The 24,093-nt window shown below is 35.3% G+C and overlaps 1 protein-coding gene across 3 annotated transcripts in view; it reads left to right on the top strand.

Annotated features, from left to right (window-relative positions):
• The window catches only part of TAOK3 (TAO kinase 3), a 184,450-nt gene that overhangs the window by 111,940 nt on the left and 48,417 nt on the right, over positions 1-24,093 (top strand). For 2 of the 3 annotated variants that reach the window (XM_060120945.1, XM_060120944.1), the window contains 7 exons: positions 192-293; positions 4,066-4,111; positions 5,018-5,114; positions 7,523-7,636; positions 8,827-8,918; positions 19,843-19,936; positions 20,954-21,035. In XM_060120945.1, the coding sequence (XP_059976928.1) occupies positions 192-293; positions 4,066-4,111; positions 5,018-5,114; positions 7,523-7,636; positions 8,827-8,918; positions 19,843-19,936; positions 20,954-21,035 (627 nt within the window). Of the gene's footprint in view, positions 1-191; positions 294-4,065; positions 4,112-5,017; positions 5,115-6,947; positions 7,046-7,522; positions 7,637-8,826; positions 8,919-19,842; positions 19,937-20,953; positions 21,036-24,093 lie in introns of those variants that run through there. The other variant, XM_060120946.1, reaches the window with a different exon arrangement.

Genomic DNA, 24,093 nt, shown 5'->3' with positions numbered 1-24,093 from the left:
ATATATTTGGTGATTGATTTAATATATAGGTAATAAAACAAGAAATAACGCAAGTTTAAATTGCTTCTTTATGTATTAAACATTCTCTTTGTCCATTTAAAATAATGAAAAGACTATTTTATATGTATACTTGAAAATAAAATACTGTTTTCTGTTCAAAAATTATGATATTTTCTTTCTGACTTAAATAGAAATGGCAAGATATTCTTAAGGAGGTCAAATTTTTACGACAATTGAAGCATCCTAATACTATTGAATACAAAGGTTGTTACTTGAAAGAGCACACCGCTTGGGTAAGTAAGAGGACCTCTATTGTCTTTTTATTTTTTCCTATTAAAATTTTTTTCTTTTCCTTTTTTTCTATTATCTCTTTGGTCTGTAAAATTATCAGCCCATTTCTGTCCCATGTGATTTTTGTTTGTCAGTATTTAACATTTGTTACTTCAGAGTGTGCCATTATGGTATACATTCTGTAAGTTTAAGCATGACATCTAGTCTATAGGAAATTTTATTGTTAAACACTCAACAAAGAGAGAGTGAAAAGTTAACATCATTTTATAATGATTTATTTGCAAAAGTAAAAAGCAGTGCCTTTTATTCTCATCCTAGAATTTTTATCTTTGTCATTTCTCATCCCCTACTCCAATTCCCCCCAAATTTGGAATTATGCTTGATATTACCATCACTGTCTAAGTTTTTTACCAAACAGAGCCTGGATTATGATTAGTCTATCTTCTTACTATATTTTTATTTTACATGATTTTGTTTCTGATTTTAGGTTAGCACATTAGACATTGTCTAGAACAAGTAAATGCTATACCTTGTACTTTATGGGATTGCACATTCCAATTTAAAGTATTCAATATCACTATCATTTATTGAATACTTACCAATATACAAGTCCTTTCCTGTACATGATCTCCAATTAGGGAATGGAATTTTTGTTCCCAGATAGAATATCAAAGGTTAAACATAAACCTTTCTGCTCAAGGAATTCTTAAGATATCTAGAGCCATTGCTTCTGTACTGAGCAGAAGAAATTAATAAGAGGAGTATCTCATTCTATGGAAATCAGTTCTCTGGCAATCTCAGCTGTCTTGAAGGAGTCAAGAAAGGGATTTTGAGCAGGCAGAATAAATGTTACAAAATCAAGTGCTAGATATCATGTGTTTCAAAACTTCAGAAAATCCTCCGAGCTCTTATTTGAAACCTGTTTACTCTTAGATTACATAGAATGCTAATAAGTTTGGTTACCTAGTGTTTGTCTATAAGGATTTGATAGGCTAATTAGAAGGAACTCACAGAACTAAAGCTGCTGGAGACATGCATACAAATAGCCATAACTAATTTGACCTGAAGGAAGAAGTTGGGGAAGTTAGAAAGCAGACCTAACAATTTAAAAGCAGAGCAACTAGAGCTGATAACTGTCAAGGGCAAACGGCCAGCCACAGCTCAGGTGCCCTTGTGTTATGGAATAATTGGGAAAAGAATGTTTGGGACAGAAATACAGAGTTAACATGTAATTTTAAAAATAGACCCATAACTATAAACATACTCTAGTCGGTTCTAAAGTTCTATGTTCATTTTCCTTATACTCAGTTTAAGGAAATTATATGTTTGTATTAATTTACATAATTTAAGAAATCAGAGGGAATTCCCTGCCGGTCCAGTGGTTAGTACTCCATGCTTTCACTGCTGAGGGCCCAGGTTCCATCCCTGGTCAGGGAACTAAGATCTTGCAAGCTGTACAGCACGGTCGAAAGAATAAATAAACAAATAAAAAAAATTTTTAATTATAAAAATTAAAATAAAAGAAATTAGAAAACTGAGTAATACAGTTGAGAAATGTTTCCATCAAAACTGATTAAAAATAGTTTGTCAATTATACCTTAATAAAGCTGAAGAAAAAAGAAAAATAGTGCACCTAAAAGGCTAATGTTCATTATAATATTCACTTATGTGGACGCTTTCATTTCACAATAAGAAGTAAAATTAATGTTTCTGAATCTGCTTACTTTTTTTTAAATAATAAATTTATTTATTTTTGGCTGCATTGGGTCTTCGTTGCTGCGCATGGGCTGTTCTCTAGTTGCGGCGAGCAGGGGCTACTCTTTGTTGTGGTGCACAGGCTTCTCATTGCCGTGGCTTCTCTTGTTGCAGAGCATGGACTCTAGGCGCGCGGACTTCAGTAGTTGTGGCACGCGGGCTCTAGAGAGCAGGCTCAGTAGTTGTGGCGCACAGGCTTAGTTGCTGTGTGGCATGTGGGATCTTCCCAGACCAGGTCTCCTGCATTGGCAGGCGGATTCTTAACCACTGCGCCACCAGGGAAGCCCTGAATCTGCTTACTTTAAATATAAAGCAGAAAACTATAATAAAGTTTCTAAACTTTAAAGTTTCTCATATTGTTTTAGATTATTCCAGAAATGGAATAATTTTTATACATTATGTATATTTAATTACATCTATAAATATATAATAAATCTAATAAAGTAGATGTATGTCTTTATTATATATAATAATATATATGTATGATATATGATATATTGTGTACCTTGCTACTGGAATAAATTCAGAAGAATATAAGATGTGTATGTTATGTTATGTACAATTATATATTATAATAATATATGACATATAATAATATATAATATTATATCTCATATCCTTCTAAAATATTCCAGTAATGCAGGGTACATAATACATAAATGTTTTCACATTAATTTTTTTTAATGAAGGAGCCAATATGTTAATAGTAGTTGTGTCTATGTGATTATAGGAAATTTGTATTTCATAATAAGCATGTTGTGTTTTTTTAGAATAACAAAATAATAATTTGTAGGTGTGTGTGTGCTTGTGTGTATATGTGTGGAGATTGGTCACTGAGCACTCCACTTCTGACCTTGGCTATAAATCAGTAGTAATCTGGAATGCCTAAAATATCTAAGATGAGAGTAAAGAAAGAGTTTTCTCATTTTTGCTTTTCACAAGCCTCCCAACATTGCAAAGCCAATAAATATCAATATTAATGTAATAGTATTGTTCTAGAAATATTTTAAGATATAAATTGAAATATTCCATCTCTCAGGAATTCAAGCTAATGTAATAATACATAGCAGGATACTTTTTTTTTTTTTTTTGGCACGGTACGCGGGCCTCTCACCGTTGCTGCCTCTCCCGCTGCAGAGCACAGGCTCTGGACGCGCAGGCTCAGCGGCCATGACTCATGGGCCCAGCCGCTCTGCGGCATGTGGGATCTTCCCGGACCGGGGCACGAACCCGTGTCCCCTGCATGGGCAGGCGGACTCTCAACCACTGCACCACCAGGGAAGCCCCAGGATACATCTTTAGATTGAGTTCTAACCAGTGTTTTCTTGTTTAGAACTTTTCAATTTTATTTTATTTTATTTTATATTTTGGCTGCATTGGGTCTTAGTTGTGGCACACGGGATCTTCACTGAGGCATGCAGGATCTTTCATTGCAGCGCGCGAGCTTCTCTCTAGTTGTGGCGTGCAGGTTTTCTCTCTGTAGTTGTGGCACGTGGGCTCCAGGGCTCAAGGGCTCTAGTTGAGGTGCGCAAGAGCTTAGTTGCCCTGCAGCATGTGGGATCTTAGTTCCCCGACCAGGGATCAAACCCATGTTCCCTGCATTGGTAGGTGGATTCTTCACCACTGGACCACCAGGGAAGTCCCAGAACTTTTTAAAATGTGAAAGTAGGGAATTTACTGCTTACTTGTTTGTATTATTTAACTAATAATTTCCAGTATAGATTTTACTGGCTCATTTATTTGGTTGCCACTTTCCAAGTTACAAAATTTAATTTATACTCCAACCTAGGCACCTTAAATCCTTAAATATAATCCCCATATTGTCTTAGACCAATTCCAGTTTCAAATAGGAAATAACAAAAACAGAAATTCCGATTTCAAATAGGAAATAACAATAACAGGTTCAGATGAATCAGAATATTTATTCTCCTGGTATTCTTAGTTCCTTGGTTAGTTGGTTGGTTTTAGCAGTTTCTTATTAACCTACATTATTCTGGTTATTATTTCAATCTGTTACAGTTGGTGATGGAATATTGCTTAGGCTCAGCCTCTGATTTGTTAGAAGGTAAGGATAAAAGCACTATCCCCTTCTTTTTTACCTTGACCAGAATGTTGTCTACTCCTGTATTAAAGCACACCTTGGGCAAACTAAATGGTTAATGACTTAGACTTAAGGGTTATGTGGATAAGCCATGCAGACTCTGTCTCTGCCGTGTCGCTGACAATATCTGAGTAATGATTAGCAGCCCTCCCGCTGTTTTAATTCATGGCCCATCCAGGGCAGGTACTATTAAAATGTTTGGGTTGTGTGATGTAGTATGTGTAGCCAAAAACATCAAATTCATGTGTATGTATGAAACAGAGGTAGATGGTATCAGTATCCAAATTATATTGATATTTAACCCTTTCACATCTCTTGACTGACCCAGTTCTCCTCTGCAGACGCTGTTATAATCAGAGACTGAGTTAAAATTTACATTAAAAAAAAAACTTTCTTATATTATCCATGATCTCTGAATAGAAATTGCTTATTAGCTGCTTTCACAAATAATGAAAACCTGTAGTTAGAAGGGGTACTTATACATGGCTTGTGGCAGAGGAGAATAATGCAACCTAAAACACTCTAGGCACTTAAAATGTCAGAGGGCCTTGTAAATTTGGGCCTGACCAGTTGGAATCAGTGTGGCTTTGACTTGCAACTGACAAGTAAATTAACAATTGTTGCAGTGATTATCAGACTTTGTTTTATTTTATTTTGAAGGGGTTTGTTTGTTTTCATGCTTCAGTTTCCTGTTATCTGGTTATTTATTGTTATTCTATAGAAAATATATATCCTATGTATTTAGGTGAACGTGTTCCCAAATTGTCATTTAAGAAAAAGTATATAATTCAGCCTGCTATAGCTGTATAATATAATAAAAATAGGAATGAAACTGATCATCTATTCCTGGCTTTTTTTTTTTTTCCTCAGTTCATAAAAAACCACTTCAGGAAGTGGAGATCGCTGCCATTACTCACGGTGCCTTGCAGGGGCTAGCCTACCTACATTCTCATGCATTGATTCATAGGTAAGATTAGAGGCCAGTTACATTTTCATTTCAGTTACAGGACAGTCTGTTCAAGGAACCTTGAAAATTAGTGCATGCTCCAATTTTTAGGGTGCCTAAGAATTTATGGGAAGCAAATAGATTGCTGCTGCTTCTGGATGTAAAGAGTAAAGTTGCCCGGATTTAGTTCCTATCTCTTGGTCTCTCGCATATAACCACAAAGACTTATATCATCTCTGTTCTGTAGGTAACTATTCTCCAGGCATAGTGCTGCAGGGAAATTTGAAGAAGAGCCCAGCAACCTTTTGATACTGTCAAGACAAAAAGGAAAGAAAATTAGCCTTCCTTGCATATATTTATTTCCTAGCTGAGTTCTTCTCCCTTTCCTGTTGCAAATAACAAATCAATCTCATGTAAATATATGCTGTTTTATCAATTTTACATTTTTTGCATTTCTTTAGTCCATATAGATATTTAGGAAGGTATTATCGTCTTCATTTTGGTAGATGAAGAAACTGAGACTTAAAAAAGATTTAAATAACTTGCCCATAGTTTCCTAGCATTTATGTAATAAAGATTGAAACTCAGATTTTCTAACTCCTAATCCAAGGCTTCCCTCTAAATTACATTTTCTTTATCACAGCCCCACTCTCCTCTTTCCAACCTACTTCCCATCACTAACTTCTTAACAAGGATGTTGTTACCAATTTTTCCTTCTCTAAGTAAAGAACTTCTAGTACTGTTACTTTAATGAATGGTGACCAAGTAGTGGAATATGAGGTAGGCATAAAGGACCTGAGATGGCTCAAAAACAGAAGAAAAAAAATTTTACATTTACTAGGAAGAAATGAAACTATTAAGTCATAGGTTCCCCTTTTGCTTCTGTTTTAATCGTCCTAGAGTAGCCATCACAGTTACTGGTACATACCACAAAGCAGAACTCCCTCAAGATAGGCAGACCAAAATTCCTACCATGAATTTGGCTTATTCATAAGGATGAAGAATGAACGTAACCATGTCTAATAAATATTGATAAAATTAATTTAACTGTAATTTACGGATTTGACAATTTTAAAGTATAGATATGTATAAACTTTAAAGTGTATATCTATCTTTGGTATTAAGATGTCATTACTGAATGCCAACTTGTTTATGACAGTTTTGCCTGCTCCTGTTTTAAAGGTCAGTTCAGGTTTCTGTGCCTTTATTACCTCAATTTTCACATTAATTTAATGTTTTATTCTATACTACACTTTATCTTTTTTAATAGGTAAAAAGAGTTGAAAAGCCAAAAAGCTTTTAAAGAATGCTCTTTATTTAAAAATAAATTCAGATTCTTATTGTTTTGATTTAAAAGGCAAGCCAGGGTTAGTGAAAAGATATTTTCTGTTGTACGAGAAATAAATAATGCTTTTTTTAGTTCTCTCTTCCAATGCCTAATGTCTTCATGAGGAAAGAAACTGAATTTTCAAGGGAAGATTTTTGGAAAAGTTATTTTGGGAGCATTTGAACCTTTCATTTTCAACTTAACATGTTTTCCTCATTCCCTCTGCTTTATCTTTCCATTGCCCATCAACGTACAATTCTTAGTTCCTAGTACTCATTACACCTCATGACTTTTTTAAAGAGAATAAGGAGTACGTCCACATCTTCTCATTCCAAATCTTCATACTGCAGATTAAATTTTTTTAAATCATGTTTTTTAAACTTTTTGCTGCATAAAATATCTAGTAGTTTTAGTAGTAACCACTTGAGATTCTTTGTAATAATACAATAGAAATGCAATTTCCTAACCCCTAATCCTTGTTTGTTTTGATCTTTCAGGGTCTTCTTTTTACTGTACAGTGTTATTTTTAAAATAACACCTTCTCTATAACATGTACTCTCAAATGCCTTAGAGTTGCAGTTACAATTAAAGGCAGAGAGAAAGGGTCACAGGCAAGAAAGAAAAGGTATGTGTGTAGTTGAGGTTTATTGGTAGGTAGTCGATACAGAGTCACTGAAGGTTTGTTTAGACTGACTCCAAAAATGTCATGAAATTTGGAAGAGAAAAAAAAAAGGCAGTTACAGATGGTGCCAATTTTCCCCAGCACAAGCGATACTGTTGGTGACTGGATTCAGCAACTAATATGATTTTGTAAGGGTAGCAACTGAGTAGGTTTCCTTGTCGGCCATGTCTGCCTTTTTTCTCATTACATTCCCTCCCTCTAAAGAAAGCTCTACCTTTTAGTAATTACTATGACCTACCAGTAAGTACACCAAGGAATCTGGGCCCCCTTACAACATGCAGTAATCACTAAATCCCCTTCTGGCTATCTGAGCAAGGTTTTTTTTTTAATAAACTTTTTGTCTTATTAATTGCATGCTCTGACCTATTCCATAATCAAAATTGAAAAGTAATTTTCTAACCCTCTTATTTTTTCCTATAGGGATATTAAAGCAGGAAATATTCTTCTAACAGAGCCAGGTCAGGTGAAACTAGCTGATTTTGGATCTGCCTCAATGGCTTCTCCTGCCAACTCTTTCGTGGGCACACCTTACTGGTATGTGGAATTAAAAAACATGACATAGTTTTAAAATATGTGTATATAAACAAGATGGACTCATAGCACTGGTTTTGTTTGTTTGTTTGTTTGTTTTTGACAGTGTCTCACCGTGTGTCTCAAATGAGATTTCATTAGGAAGGATAGAAAACTCACTAGCAAAAAAGAAACCCTCAGACTTAGTATAAAATTTCCAGTGACTTTAAATTGTTCAAATAAGGTTGATGTCACTGTGTGTAAACTGAGTAGGATTATCAACTCACTGACCAAGCTCAGGTTTTAGACTTCATTTGAAGTTTCTTTTGAACTTTTCTCTTCAGGCAGAGTCTCTAGGTGAGAACAAGGTAGTTTCTTTAACCTTCTGTAGCCAATGAGCATAAATTTTACCTTTCAATGAAAGAAATCCAGATTCTTGTTTCTGTTGAATTCTCTGATACTTTACCTCACTTGTCATTCTGACTTAAAGTTTCACCCCATTCTATTCAAGACTCCTTTCCTTCCTTTCATAGATACATTGGAATTTCACTGTACCTTGGAGAGTGAATTATACCTCTGGAAAATTACTTGCCTACTAAAAAAAATCAGCTACTATTTGAATATTTTTCCACTATCATCAAATAGTATCTATTAAGCAACTACTTACATACACTAATAGAGAACAAAGCATATTAAACTATATGGCCCTTACCCTCCTAATGAAAATCCATTACGGACAAACAAAATAATACCCATTATTATAGCCAGTTTATTTGTTTTTTAACTTGTAACATCTTTGAAATATCTGATTGTATTGCTTTATGTAATTGCATAAAGTATTCTTCATGTTGTTTAAAGTAGTTTATTTAAATGTTTCATACATATTAATCCTTTACCAATCTCTGAGGTAGCTAATAAAATTCTCTCCATATTATGGATGAGGAAACTGATATACAGAAAGGTTAAGTAACTTAGCCAAGACCAAAGGATAGTAAATGGTGGAACCATGATCTGGTGAAATGTATTGTTTCATGTAAATCACTGAGTGTATTGTTTATATTTTGAATAGTGTTTTTTCAAATTATTTGTGTAAGAAAATTATAACTTTATCAGATAAAACTTAGAATATGCCCCAAACAGCTATTTTATTGAATCACTTTATCAGGTGAATTTTTTTAATTTGCAACTTGAGTTTTGTACATTATGTTTGGCAGGATGGCTCCAGAGGTGATCTTAGCTATGGATGAAGGACAGTATGATGGGAAAGTTGATATTTGGTCACTTGGGATCACTTGTATTGAAATGGGTGAGTAAAGAGTTGTTTTCATTGTACTTTTGAGAATCACTCCGTATTATGATTGTTAATTCACTTATCCAGTGATTATTTAATGAGTTACTGCTATATATGTGCTAGGCAATGTGAATTTACTATATTTTTTTCTATGCTTTGGTATAACATCATAAGATTGCTTTTCTCTGCTATATTAAGAAAAAGAGTTTTGAGCAGATATGGCAGCTAACAAATGTAAGAATATACAATAGTTAGAATTAATATTTGAAAAATATCCATTCTCCATAGCATGAGTGATGATATATGTCCTTCATAGTAATATTCATTACTTAATTTACATTCCTATTTGTATAAGGGAAATCTGGAAAAGTAATAGCAGGCTTATCAAAGATTGGACTCTAAAAAGTAATAGCAAAAGTAATAGTAGGCTTATTAAAGATTGGACTCTAAAAACTGACATGGGACTTCCCTGATGGCTCAGTGGTTAAGAATCCACCTGCCAATTCAGGGGACACGGGTTCGAGCCCTGGTCTGGGAAGATCCCACATGCCACAGAGCAACTAAGCCCATGCACCACAACTACTGAGCCTGTGGTGTTAGAGCCCGCGAGCCACAGCTACTGAAGCCCGTGCTCCGCAACAAAGAGACGCCACCGCAGTGAGAAGCCCACGCACTGCAACGAAGAGTAGCCCTGCTCGCGGCTCTAAGCTCGCGCAGCAACGAAGACCCAACAGAGCCAAAAATAAAATGAATAAAAACTAACCTATATAGAGAGCAACCCCAGAGAAAACTTCATATTAGGAGATACCCCCAGCTTTAAAGTTGTCCTCCAAATATTGTTGCAATTATCTAAAATTGTCTAACATACCACAGAATCTCAATCCTCTGGTTGCATATTTTGAACTTTAGTATAACTTAAAGTTACCATTATCCATTGGTATACTGGTAATTTTAACCAATGACCCCCCTGGTGGGCGAGGGGAAGCATTTTGTAGCATTTGCCAAATTCTGTGGTGTAAGTATCCCCACCATAGCCAATTTCACGTTATCAGTTTGAATCACTAAGTGTGGAGTTGGAGAAAGGTATGCACAGCTAACCTTCGAAAGCCAGTGTGAGCTGGCTCCAGCACAACAGTGCCTTTATTTAGATTTTTTATTTAAAATTTATATAAATATGTCTAGTTTTTTAACAATCCGTTTTAAAAATTTCTTTGTCGAGCTTTAAAATTTGTTTAATTTCTTCTATATTGTTATCCAAATTTGTCCTAAGGATTTCTAAGTTCAGTTTGATTCTCAGAGTATAGTTTTCTCTTTCCCTAAAATGTTTGGCCTACAGAGATGACTTGGGATATGTTTGTATTGCATTTCCAGTTGCTTCATTGACCTCTTCCAACAAAGAAACATATGATAAAGATACACAATTTGTCTTTTTTTTTAATACTAAAGAGATGTTAGTGAAGAAAAAAAAAATTCAAGGAGGAAACAGAATATTTACTTAATTTTTTAAAATAAGTAACATTCATGTGTTTTGTAAATCAAAAAATATAAAAAGATAGGCAGTGAAAGGACTTCTTCTACCCCTGGCCCTATTCATACAATTCCTTCCCCACCCCTGTGAACACACACAGGGAACCTCTGTTATTAATTTCTTGTATATCCTTCCAGAGTTTCTTTACAAATATGTATATTTTTATATATGTTATATATGTGTATGTATGTATATATGTATTTATTTATTGTGTGTGTGTGTGTGTGTGTGTATTTATAATATATAACCTTCCATATCTGTGCCTTCCATATCCATGGATTGAACCAACTGCACATCAAAAATATTTGGGAAAAAAAAAATTCTGGAAAGTTCCGCAAAGCAAAACTTGCATTTGCCATTCTTTGGGCAGCTATTTACATTGTATTTACAACTATTTACATGACATTTACATTGTATCAGGTATTATAAGTAATCTAGAGGTGATTATATGGGAGGATATGATTAGGTTATATGCAAAAACTATGGCATTTTATATAAGGGACTTAAGCATCCACAAATATTGTATTCTGGGGCAGGCTGGGGCAGTCCTGGAACCAGTCCCCAACAGTTACTGAGGGACGACTCTAGAAATATGTATATATGCTTACTATATTCCCTTTTACTCCTAAATTAACATATACAATTGGTTCTATACTTTGATTTTTCACTTAATACCATCTTGGATCACTGTTTTATATTAGTAACTTAGACACTTTTTCATTTTTTACTGGCATTATGTTATTCCATTATATGGATATACCATGGTTTATTTGACTGGTCCTCTATTAACGGATATTGAGGTGGTAGATTTCTTTTTTAGTTTCTGATATTGTGTTATTCTCTGTTTCATACGGAACAAATTCATCTTATTAACACTGATTTCGGGGGGCACTCCGCAGAAATATTCGCATACTTTTAAAAGGATTCATGACAAACTTCCAGAAATATTTTGTAGAATTTGACAAGGTAGCCCTAAAATTCATAGAGCCAAAACCAGTCAAGACAATTCTGAAGAAACAGAATTTGGACAGAAGAGTCACTATACCACAGTCCAAACCATAATAATTAAATCAGTATGGTCAATAGAACAGACTAGAATGCCTAGAAACAGACTCATCTATAAGTCAGATTTTGGTATAAGACAAAAAAGACATTAAAGATCAGTGGTGAAAGGATGGCCTCTTTGATTAATAATATGAGACAATTTGTTAATTATATGATAAAAGCCAAAATTAAATTTCTAGCAAATGCCATACACAAAAATAAATTCCAGATTTTAGTTAAATACTCAAAAGTAAAATTTTAAAACTTTTAGGAAAAGATCCTTTATGCCTCAGTTTCCTTACCTATAATATAGAGATAACAATCCCATGAAGTAAGTGCTATTATAATGAAGATTAAAGAATTAATGAATATAAAGTACTTAAAACCTGGCCTGGCATGTAATAAGCACTATGTAAGTATAATTAATATTATATTATTCTAGGAGTATACCTTTATGGGTATAGGGAAGAATTTTTCTAAACAATATTTAAAAAATAATGACAAATATGATAACTATTAGTACTTTAAAATATAAAGCTATATAAAACACAAAAATTAAAAGGTAAGCATAGACTGATAGAAAGTAGTTGAAACATATCTACCCAACAGAGTATTGGCCCAGAATTTATAAAGAACTCTCACAATTTCTTTACCAAAAAGAAAAAGATAAATAGCCAGTAGAAAAATGGGCATGAATATGATCAAGCGATTAACATTGAAAAGAAGACCTAAATGGACAACAAGCATCAGAAGATACTCTGCATCATTAGTAATCAGGGAAATGCAAGTTAAAACTATTTCACATCAGACTGGTAAATTTTTTTTTAAGTCGAAAGTTAATAAATTTGGAGAAGCTGCTAAAGAAACAGGAACTCTCATACACTATTGATAAGAATGTAAATTGGTATAAACATTTTGGAGGGCAAGTTGGCAGCATCTGGTAATAGGGATGTCAATTGGTATAACCACTTTGAAGGGCAAGTTGGCAGCATCTGGTAATAGGAATGTCAGTTGGTATAACCACTTTGAAGGGCAAGTTGGCAGCATCTGGTAAGGATGATGAGGAGGAGTGTCAGTGACTCAACATTTCACTTCTAAGTATACACTTTAGAAATTTTATGCACGTACACTGGAACATGTGTGAGGCTGCAACCTTGTTTGTAGAAGCAAGAAATGGTGGAAACAACCAAATTCTTATGATGAGCTGGATCTACATGTATCATCATGGATAAATCTCAAATCATAACATTGAATAGTTAATGAACAAAGTCACTGAAGTTTAGGTACAGTACGATGCCAATTATGAAAGCTTTATAAACAATTATATATATTATTTATGAGCATATATATACTAATAAAACATAACATAGATGTAAGAGATACCATCTCAGAATAGTAAACTCTGGAGGGCAGAAGAGGAATAGTTATATCTCATTTTTTTTAGAAGAAAATATCTGAAACAAATATGACAAAATAATGTTAAATCTAAGCAGTAGGTGTCTGTTATAATACTATGCAAATTTTTATGTATTTCAAATATCAAATTAACTTTTTTAAAATTAGAAATAAATGTACATTCCTTTGGTTTGAAAAAAAAACAAACTATTCTCTGTGTAGCATGGAGTTAGCAATTAGACACCCTGGATTTGAATCTTGGCTTTACCAGCACTTAGCTGGCAGGACAGTTATGCGTGACTGCATATAACACCAGCAGGCATTCTCATAGTCTAGGATGTGAATGACACCTTCTGGGGTTGTGTAACGTGTTGATTCTGACGATGAGACCTTGGACAATTTTCTAAACTTCCCTAAGCCTCAGTTTTCTCATCTAAATGAAAATAACAATACATATAGCATAGGTATTGTCAGACTTCAATGAGATAACATATGTAAAGTGTTTAACATAGTGCTTGGCATATATCAATGCTCAAAACAGCTGACTGCATTCATATGTAGGATTATTCCTATTTTTGTCATTTATATTCTAAAGTGAACCAAAATTTTACTTGTAACACTGCAACTGTAATAGCAACTCCTCAGTTACAACACTTTAAAGGGATGTCCCTGGAGTTGAACCTTACAACTAATTAGTGCCCACCCATTGTCTCAGCAAGACTTTTTCTTACCGAAATTTTTCTAAAATATAACATGGATTCTGCCCTTCCCAACCTAATTAAATAGAGCAAACAACACACGCCCTTTTATGATGATTCAGCATTGTCATCACATCAGTTTTTGTACTATGTAGATGTAGTAATGACTGGAGTTTCAAACAGCAGTCGACATTGGTAAAATAGGTGCAGATCCCAGGAGGTACCTTAGTATTTCCTCTCTTGAGACAGGAGAGGAAATGTGCTTAATTTCTGATTTTATCATTTTATAAAAAGGAATTGAAATATATATAACAACATGCTGTCTATATCAGCCTAACTTTGATTGCCTTTTATAAAATGATTTACTGAATCAAAAAACAGAGTAGCCTTCTCCCAAATTGTCTTATCCTCCACAATAGCTACTTCTTCAAATTGATAGATGATAGTATTAAGTTATGCCTAAGAGCACAGACTATAGTCAGATAAACTTGAGTACTAATTCCAGCTCTGCCATTTTTTAGTTGTATGACTTTGGTCAAGTTATTTTAACTGTCTATGAAATTTGCATAATAAGATCCCCTACCGTATGGGGATTGTCTGGATTAAATGAAAATGTGGACATAAAGTGCTTATTATTACATCTGGTGTATAGTATGTGTTCAGTAAATGTTAGGCATCATCAGCACAATCCTAGTATATATCATATCTTATCAAATTTTTAATTTACATTTTAACATCTCTTTAAACTGGGAGGTATTTTACAGGCAACAGCATTTTATGATCATAATTGGCAGCATTTTGTTCTGAGTTATACATAAAATAGTGGTACATCTTAAATTGCGATGCATCTTGTTGTCAATGACATCTTAGATTCAGAGAAAGATGGTAGTGCATGCTCAGTTAATATTCATAAAATAAAATTGTTACCAAGGACATTTAAATTCTCGGCAATTATTCAAACTTTATTATACTGGAAATGTAATAAACCATACAAGTACCTCTTTGACAGCTTTACTATACATCTCTATTTCCTTGGCATTAATCTTGTTAATGAACACATAAAAGAAGGGTATTTTTTTTTACATGAAAGATGATTAAACTGCTGCATATATAAACCTAAGCAATGATTTTTCTAAGTTTTCTGTATGTTTCAGGTTTAATGAAATTCCAGGTACAGACAGTATACTTTAAATTTTACTTTTAATGTTGAAATTACAGTGAAAGTTGTGGATAGTGCCTGAATAATGTGTTGTCCCCTTTCCTTATGATATCTCTTCTATGACAGTGTATATATATATTTTAAACATCTTTATTGGAGTATAATTGCTTTACAATGGTGTGTTAGTTTCTGCTTTATAATAAAGTGACTCAGTTATACATATACATATGTTCCCATATCTCTTCCCTCTTGCGTCTCCCTCCCTCCTACCCTCCCTATCCCACCCCTCTAGGTGTCACAAAGCACCGAGCTGATCTCCCTGTGCTCTGCGGCTGCTTCCCACTAGCTATCTATTTTACATTTGGTAGTGTACATATGTCCATGCCACTCTCTCACTTCATCCCAGCTTACCCTTCCCCCTCCCCGTGTCCTCAAGTCCATTCTCTCTGTCTGCATCTCTATTCCAGTCCTGCCCCTAGGTTCTTCAGAACCTTTTTTTTTTTTTTTTAGATTCCATATATGTGTTATAACAGTGTATGTTTTTTAAAAGCCCCTAATCTGTACATTGAATCACTGAGGTGTCATTAGAAAGCAGGAAGATGATAATGCTGCTGGCACTCTCTCTCTTTCCTGGATCAAACTCCAAGGTCCCTAAGCGGTTAAACCTGCTTTACAAATTATCTTTTGATAAATTGATCTTCCGCTGAAAAACCTAGGTAAATTCATGCATCCTTGGAAGCTTCTTGGACATTGAAATTGTCCAGTCACCAGATATTTTATTTTTTGAGATTATTTCAAGAGGAGTTAATTTGACACTTTTCTGTTTAAGCTATAGACCCTTAGTTCACCAGCACAGACCATGGTAGAAGCTGGCAAATGGTTCATCAGCATGACAGGGAATTGACTGTGTTCAGAAATGCATTCTCCAAGGGAAAAAAAGAAAAAAACATAAATGTTGTTTCATAGCTCCTCTGCCTGGAATTTTCTTCTTCCACATTATTATTGCCACTCACTGTTTGTGTTAATAAATGAATGTAGTGATGGCTGTTGAGGCGACAGGAGTATATTTAGTCTTATAAAGCTTCTTCTTCCTTTTTTTTTTCATATTGAAATACCAGTACTATCTATTATAAAATGCACTGAATAATTGAAGAGGCACTGAGGTCTAGTGAAAAGACAAGTCTTGGAGTGTTACAGGACTGGGTTGAAATCCCAATTTAGCCACTTACTGTGTGGCTTGGTTTCATTATTTAGACTAGCTTACCCCAGTTCCTTCTGTTGGGAAATTGAAGTAATAGTGCTTATCTTGACAAGCTGTTTTGAGAATTACGAATAACATACCATATGTAACATACCTAAAGTGAATGCCTGACATGTAATAGGAACTCAGTAGGTGGTAGCAATTATTATTATCATTAATTATTACGGTTGTCAACCATATTTGTTCATAAGAAATATGCCTTTTCATGAAGTGTTTATCCAAAGATGGGATACTCTCTGATCTTCTTTATTAAAATAAAGCTCAGTCTAGGTGCTCTAATTTAGCATGAGCTTTGCCAAGCAGAGCAGTGTCCAAAGGTTTCTCTGAACCTTGATCTCATAAAACATACATGGAGCATTCAGAAAAAACTTGATCATTATCTTTAAATTAAATAAATCACTGTTTTTTTCCTTTTAATTTAATTAATTCAGCTTTTTTATGCTTTCACCTTTTTCCTTTCTTTGGAGGTAAAATGGCTTACATATCACAAGGTAGCTTCAAAGCACTTCCGGTTCCTGTTCTGTTGCTTATCTAGAAGCTTCTATGCAGACTATTATATTCTACAGTAAAGGCTGACAAGCTTTCAGCTAAGGACCAGATAATAAGTGCTTTAGTCCTTTTAAGTCATATAATCTGTCATGACTACTCAGCCCTGCTGTTGTAGCATGAAAGCAGCCATAGACAACACATTAATGAATGGACATGGCTGTGTTCCAATAAAACTTTACAAAAACAGGCTTCTAGGTGAATCTGACCCACAGGCCATAGTTTCCCAGCCCTTGCTCCATAGTATGCTGACTTAGCAATGAACCCTGTCACTATGGCTCAGAAGATTTATGTAGTACATCTAGCAAAGGACTTGAACATAGGTGAGGCCACCTGAAACTGATATTTAGCTAATGCTTCTCAGACCGTAGAGCTGTGTACTATATTTGGAATGCCTTTTTTCATGTGATTCTCTACTAGAGCTATTCCACCCATAGTGTGGCTGGCTGTCTTCCTGTCTTGTTCACAACAGGGTATCTGCCACTCACAGACCTCACATTCCTGCTCCAAATCCGCTACTGCCTTTCTTATTACTGTTGAATTGGGTTTTGTTGTTTTTGTTCCTTCATCCTCCCCTTTCTAAATTTCTGTTTTCTTCTTTCTTTAGCTCCCCTTCCCTGCTCTTTCTCCTGTGCAATTTCGTGTTCTTCTAAGCAGCTCGAATTGTATACCTTTTGCCAATGAGTGGGAGGGTTCCTATCCTTCTAATAGTGAGTGAAGCCATCACATAGTATCTTGATGTAAGCTCCAAGACTTAGTCACTCCTCAGTCATTTTTGTGACTTCTTGCTGCACAAAGATTCTTTGTTTGTTGACAGATTTTCTTCTTTGCCTTAATTTGCCTTACCTTCATTTACTTATCTAATAGGTATTTTGGGGCCACCCAAAATATATACCAGGTGTTGTGCTCAGCAGTGGGAATGCAAAGATGAGCATAATAGACATTGTTCCTCATGAAGTTTAGTAAACAGAACATACATTAAGTAAAGAATTACGTAAATAATTAGTTATGGTTGTGATAGGTGGTAGAAAGTTAAAATATAATTTGCAATGACAGAATCTAATGGGACACCTATTCTTGAGAGGTCAGAGAAGGCTTCCCTGAGGAAATGATTGTAAGCATATAATAAGCCTTGAATAATATTTATTAAATTAATGCAGAAATGCAACTATATTTAAGGTGAAACCTGAAGGATTGGGAAGAATTAACCAGGTAAAGTTTAGGCAACAAAAGTGAGAGGGGAGTCCAGACAGAGAAAGCAACATGTGAACCAACCTGAGCTTGGTTCTTTCAGTGAAGCAACAGATGCATGAGAAGAGGGGGGAAACACTGATTCTCAAAATGAAGTGCTGGAGGTAGCCAGGGTCATGTTAGGAAAGACCAGGAGACTATGTTTAAAGCTCTAGACTTTGTCCTAAAAATCATGGGAATCCATTGATGGTAACATGATGAGTTCCTACTTCCACATGGTTCCAATATTTGAAGTTGTCAGAAGGCCATGCTCTAGAAACTTTCTAGAATCTACCTCCTGATAAATAAAATAAACCTGAGCCTTTTTTTTTCATCTTATACATTTGAAACAGGTATAAAATCCCTTTGTCCACACTGCAGCTTTCAAATTTCCACTTGTTAACAGTTCATGTCCCTATAATAGTGGTATCCATTTGGTGAGTGTAAAGTATCCTGTTGAGAAGTTAATAAACAATATTTGTGGAATCAGAGACTGTCACATTTCAAAAGTATCAGAGATCATTTAGTCAAGACTATGAGGGGCCCCTCCAGAGTATCACTGATAAATAAGTATAGTTGCCTTCTGCTGGAACTCTGCTAATAGCTTAAAGTTCACTGCTATCAACACTATTCATTGTGGGTTTTGGGGGGGGTTGGTTTTTCTTTGCTTTAGCACTCTGGCTTTTCACCAGTTCTTCCTTCTATGAGTAAAAATGTCTTCCCTGTTACTTTTTGTTCCCTGCCGTTAGTTCTTGTTATGTTTCTTAGAATTGCATAGAATAAGCTGAATTCACCTTTTTTTTTTTTTTTTTTTTGCGGTATGCGGGCCCCCCCCACCCCTGCGGCCCCTCCCGTCGCGGAGCGCAGGCTCTGGACGCGAAGGCCCAGCGGCCATGCGGGATCCTCCCAGACCGGGGGGGGGGGGGGGGGGCGCACGAACCCGCGTCCCCGGCATCGGCAGGTGGACTCCCAACCACTGCGCCACCAGGGAAGCCCTGAATTCACCTTTTTAAAAGTGGTTAAGAGGAGAATCTTTACTTAAAAACCAAGGTGCTCTGATGAAACCTGAGATCACATTATGAATTTTAAAGTGGTACTATATAAAGAATCCATTAGGATAAACACAGTAGAATGAGATAGTGATTTATCTTCTGTGACATAATAACTAATAAATAGCATAAAATTAACTGTACTCAGAACTAGAACCTTATTTCTTTGGTCAACAAATGGAGCACCTAATATTTGAATAATATCTTATTACATATGCCAGAGAATAAATAAAAGAATAAGAGTATTAGGGTTATAAGATCTTGCTCTTAGAGCTTATGATTTCTTTTGAGAGAAAAGATTTGTATGTTTATATAAATGCAATAGGAGAGCACATGCCAAGTGAGCAGTCTACTAAAAGACAGCAATAGAAATTACAAACATGAGATCATGGTGGGCTGGGATGGAGTAAATCTTCTACTAAGAAGTATCTGATTCACTGAGTTTCTTCTTAGAAGGGGATGGACAAGACCTTGCTTACATTTATCCTCCTTTTCCTACCTCCTTTTTACCCTCTACCCTGACTTGTACCAGTTCATTGGCCTGGGTGTGCCTTCAAATGGTGTTTATTGAATTGAATTACTTTACCTCCCATACTGTGTTAGTGATGTTTAAGATGTTCCATTCCATCATTATCCCTTTTTTTCATTCTACTTCTCTGCTTTCTGAATTTTTTTCAATGAATACATATTTTTTATTTTAACTAAAACACACACACACGAAGATGTTCATACCTATTGTGGGAAAACAAAGTCCAGCCTTTTGAAGATACATGTGAAAAATAAGAAAACTTTTTTTTACTCTCTTGAAGTGGGTTCTGTTAGGAGCTTTTCCAGTGTACTTTAAGATGACCAGTAGCTTCTTCTAAATGGCTATCCTGAGCGACCTTAGAGATTAAAATAAGTGGATTATGTGGCATGAGGATAATAACGAGCTATTGATTTAGTGGCACAGCTTTGCTCATAGTTCCTTATTTCTCCATCTGCCTGATGCCTTGCAAGAACTGCTTTATCGTGTTTCTTTTCTTTCAGCGGAACGGAAGCCCCCTCTTTTCAACATGAATGCAATGAGTGCCTTATATCACATTGCCCAGAATGACTCCCCCACATTACAGTCTAAGGAATGGTAAGACTGAGCTGTTGCTTTAAATTTCTAAGAGAAATCGCCATATGTATTTGGCACTTTCATTAAGTTACACTTTAAATATCTGACCTAGAAAGCATTTCATTCCTTCATTGTATGTTGTGATAACTGACACTGATGCTTTATAAGCCTGAACTTTCTACACACACACACACACACACACACACACACACACTATATTTCTACCCTCACTATGGCTTCTACTGTGTTCTTAATGTGTGTAGGAATTGAAATTCTACTAGGTACATGCCCTGCTACCTTCCTAACCAGTCTAGTCTCTTAAGTCATGATGGTTTTGTATTGATCACCTCAGTCTTATCACTTCCTAGCAAGGATAAAGTATCCACTCTGATATCATTATTTTTCTAGTTGTCATTTTTTTTTTTACTATATGTGTATTTAAATGTGTTGAGACAGAACATATACTATCTATTCAGAAGATACATTGTTCCTTGCTGAAAATTATGACATTTTGCTAACTGTTGGGGCCACAGAGTTATAGAAAAAGGGCGATGTCAAAGAAGAGTAGACAAAATGGAATTTTCAAGAGAGAAAGTGTTTTCATCCAGAAAGCATATTCCTAGGTTCTCTGTCCCTTATGCTTCAAGTTTTACTACCTGGTTATAGGTTGTGGGTAATGGAAGAGTTACCAATTGGTCATGAAGAATATAGGCTTAAGACTTATGAGAGTTGTTATCTTTGGAGAGAAAAATGTACATAAAACCGTTGTATATAAATATAGTATTTTTCATTCTATGATATAACGATTTGACCTTGCTTATATGTTGACTAACTTGAAACTGTCCACATTCATTATCCAAAAGAATTAATTTTAGATACCTTAAACTTGAAAATGGTTCAGTTCTCCTGACATTCCAAAGTATTTTAATAAAAATCTCCTAAAATATAAAAATTTCCCTTGGATGAAAATTATTTAAAGTGATCAGTATGTTCTACAGACCCTGATTTTATTTTCTTTCAATGTATTTGCACACACAGGACAGACTCCTTTAGGAGATTTGTTGATTACTGCTTGCAGAAAATGCCTCAGGAAAGGCCAACATCAGTGGAACTATTACGGGTAATTTTTCAAGTTTATATTTGAGGAGGGGGATTTAAAGTCATGTTGTAGTGGAATATAGTAAATCATTCCCATGGCAGCTCATCATGACAAACTGGATTAGAATATACTGCCTTGTCATTTATCCAGAGATAGTAGCTAGGCATAGAAGTAGCAAGATATGTGCTATATGTTCCCCGCAGAAAGTTTTTCCCCCCTCTTTTCCCCTTTTCTTTTTTCTCCCCCTTCTTTTTGCCTTGTGACAAAGAATATTTCTCCTTGCTTTGGTCATCGTTGTGATGTTCCTGTGACTGATATCTGCATGAACTTTAATGCAGTGTTTTCAGGACAGAGACTGCCAGTGGTTCGAATACCAACTCTGGGATTTCAGTTAGGTTGTTGTCAAATCATCAGGCAATGAAGATATGTGATAAACATATAAAACAGACATTTTCATAGCATTGCATCACACATGTTAACTGCATTCATCTGACTTAAACATAGCATTTTTGGGCTTCCCTGGTGGCACAGTGGTTGAGAGTCCGCCTGCCGATGCAGGGGACACGGGTTCGTGCCCCGGTCCGGGAAGATCCCACATGCCATGGAGCAGCTGGGCCTGTGAGCCATGGCCGCTGAGTCTGCGTGTCCGGAGCCTGTGCTCCGCAACGAAAGAGGCCACAACAGTGAGAGGCCCGCGTACCACAAAAAAAAAAAAACACATAGCATTTTTGAGCATCTCTTTTCATGTAACATTTTATTGTAGGCTTTATATACATAGGCAGTGTGTTCCATTAATATCAGTGAAGTATGTGGGAGTCTTTTACAATCTAAGTATCTTTTATTGGCCACAGAATAGTCCAGGTTACTTTAATCTTTTCTGCGTATGTGTTTTTCAGCACTTTTTTGTTTGTTTCTTTGTTTGTTTTAAGAAAAACTCAGGATTCTATTGCCTAAATTTGTGAAGGTTAAAAATGTCAGCTGCCTTTATAATTGCACCTTGGCTAAGTCACAGATTCTTGGTTTAGATTTTCTTTTTTCTCAGAACTCTTATTCTGTTATTTTCTGGCTTTGAGTGTTCCTGAAGAAGTAGGTCTGAAGCTGACTAGTTTTTTACCCAGAAGTAAGTTTTTTCTTCTTGTGAGTAACAGGCCACAACAATATGGTGACAGAAGCAACAAGGCAATGGACTCTACCTTATTCTCTTTTGGTGTAGAGCTATCACATGTTCTAGACATGGACTACAGACAGCAGAACACCAGAAACACAGATAATATGTTTATTACTTTGAAGTAGACAAAGATTTAAAAAGCAGGACACAAACAGCACTGCCATAAAGAGAAAAAAATTATAAATTTGGGCTATAAATTAAGGAGAAAAAAAAATCCTCAAAGAGATACTACAAGCATTCAAAGATGATATTTTAGGGCAACAGACAACAAAAGGATATAAAAAACAAATGGGCAGAGGTAAAGAAAGAAACGAAAGAGAAAAATTTAAATATAGATTAAGGGACTTCCCTGGTGGTCCAGTGGCTAAGACTTTGCATTCCCAATGCAGGGTGTCCAGGTTTGATCCTTGGTCAGGGAACTAGAGCCTGCATGCCGCAACTAAGAGCCTGCATACCACACTAAAAGATCCTACACACGGCAATGAAGATCCCACGTGAGATCCCGCATGCCACCACAAAGACCCAGTGCTGCCAAATAAGTATATTTTTAAATAAATAAATATAGATTAAAATCATACCATAAGCAACGAACTAATATAATAAACCAACCCATTTAGGTGTTTCCAATGGTAGATAGTCTTAGGGAAATAAAATTAAATGCAAAAGAAAATTTTCAAAAGATGATTATAGAGAACATGACACATGTGGAAGACAGAGGAGATATATATTCCAACCTATTATTCCTAAAGAAGAAAGCAAAACACATGGAACAGAAGATATTTAAAGATATACCTGAAGAAAACTTTTTTGGAAATAAATGTTTGGATCATTATTTGATTTGATTTACTCTTTGTTTGGTGGGCCAAATCAAGTGAGCCTACCATTTAGTCAACAATGTTTACTGATTGTCTACTGTGTGCCAAGCACTGTTCTAAGCACTGAAAATCATACAGTGATACAAAGAAAAAGATAGTTCCTGCCCTCCTGGAACTTATATTCTAATGAAGGAGTAAGAAAACAAACAAATGATTTGATATAATATCAGAAAAATAAAGCAAGGACTGGGATAAAGAGTAGAACTTTACAAAGTTCTAAGGAAAAGAAAATGTAAACCAAGGATTTGTGACCCAGCTAAGGTGCTCTTCAATTTATAAAGGCAGCTGACATTTTCAAGCCTTTTCTTCTCTTAAAAGCTTCTTCTTAATTACTCAGTAGCAAAATCCAGCCAATCTATTGATGAAAGAAAGAGCAAGAGAGAAAGAGAAAGGGACAGAGGGAAGAAGGAAGAAAGAGTGAATTAGGAACTGGGGAAACTTGTAAAAGGACTGGTGGTGGTGAACATTAAATTTAAGTTTGCTGTCTGATATTTATTATTTATTTACTATTTATTTATTTAGCATTGTAAAGAGACTACATTCTTCATTTTGGCTAGACAGTACACATTTTAGAAGATAAAAAAATAGTGGAAGGGAGAGAATGAAAAGTAAATCTTCCCTTTCCAGCCCCTTCTCTAGAGTTAGCAACCGGTGTCACTAATTTTGTACATGTCCTTCTAGAGATATTCTACGTATATGGAAGTAAATATTCTTTTTTATTTTTGCACCAGTGGTAGCAAACTATAAATGCTGGGGTTTTTTTTAACTTTATAGTGTGTTTTGAGTATTGTTCCATATTACTACATGAAGAAGTATCTCATCCTCTCTAATGGCTCCATTATATACTCAAATGGACTGTAGTTTTTATAACCAACTCATTTATGGTGTTTGCAGTCTTTTGCTATGACAAACTGTGCTGGAATGAATATCCTTACACAGGTGTCATTTTGTACCTGTATATACAGATACCCAAAGAATAAGTTCTTAGAAGTGGAATTGCTAATCAAAGGGAATGTGGATTTTAAATTTAAATAAA

The sequence above is a fragment of the Lagenorhynchus albirostris genome, chromosome 14 (genome assembly GCF_949774975.1).
Source record: "Lagenorhynchus albirostris chromosome 14, mLagAlb1.1, whole genome shotgun sequence".
NCBI lineage: Eukaryota > Metazoa > Chordata > Mammalia > Artiodactyla > Delphinidae > Lagenorhynchus > Lagenorhynchus albirostris.
The sequence above is the reverse complement of the archived record's forward strand: the minus strand, read 5'-3'. Positions and strand labels throughout refer to the sequence as shown.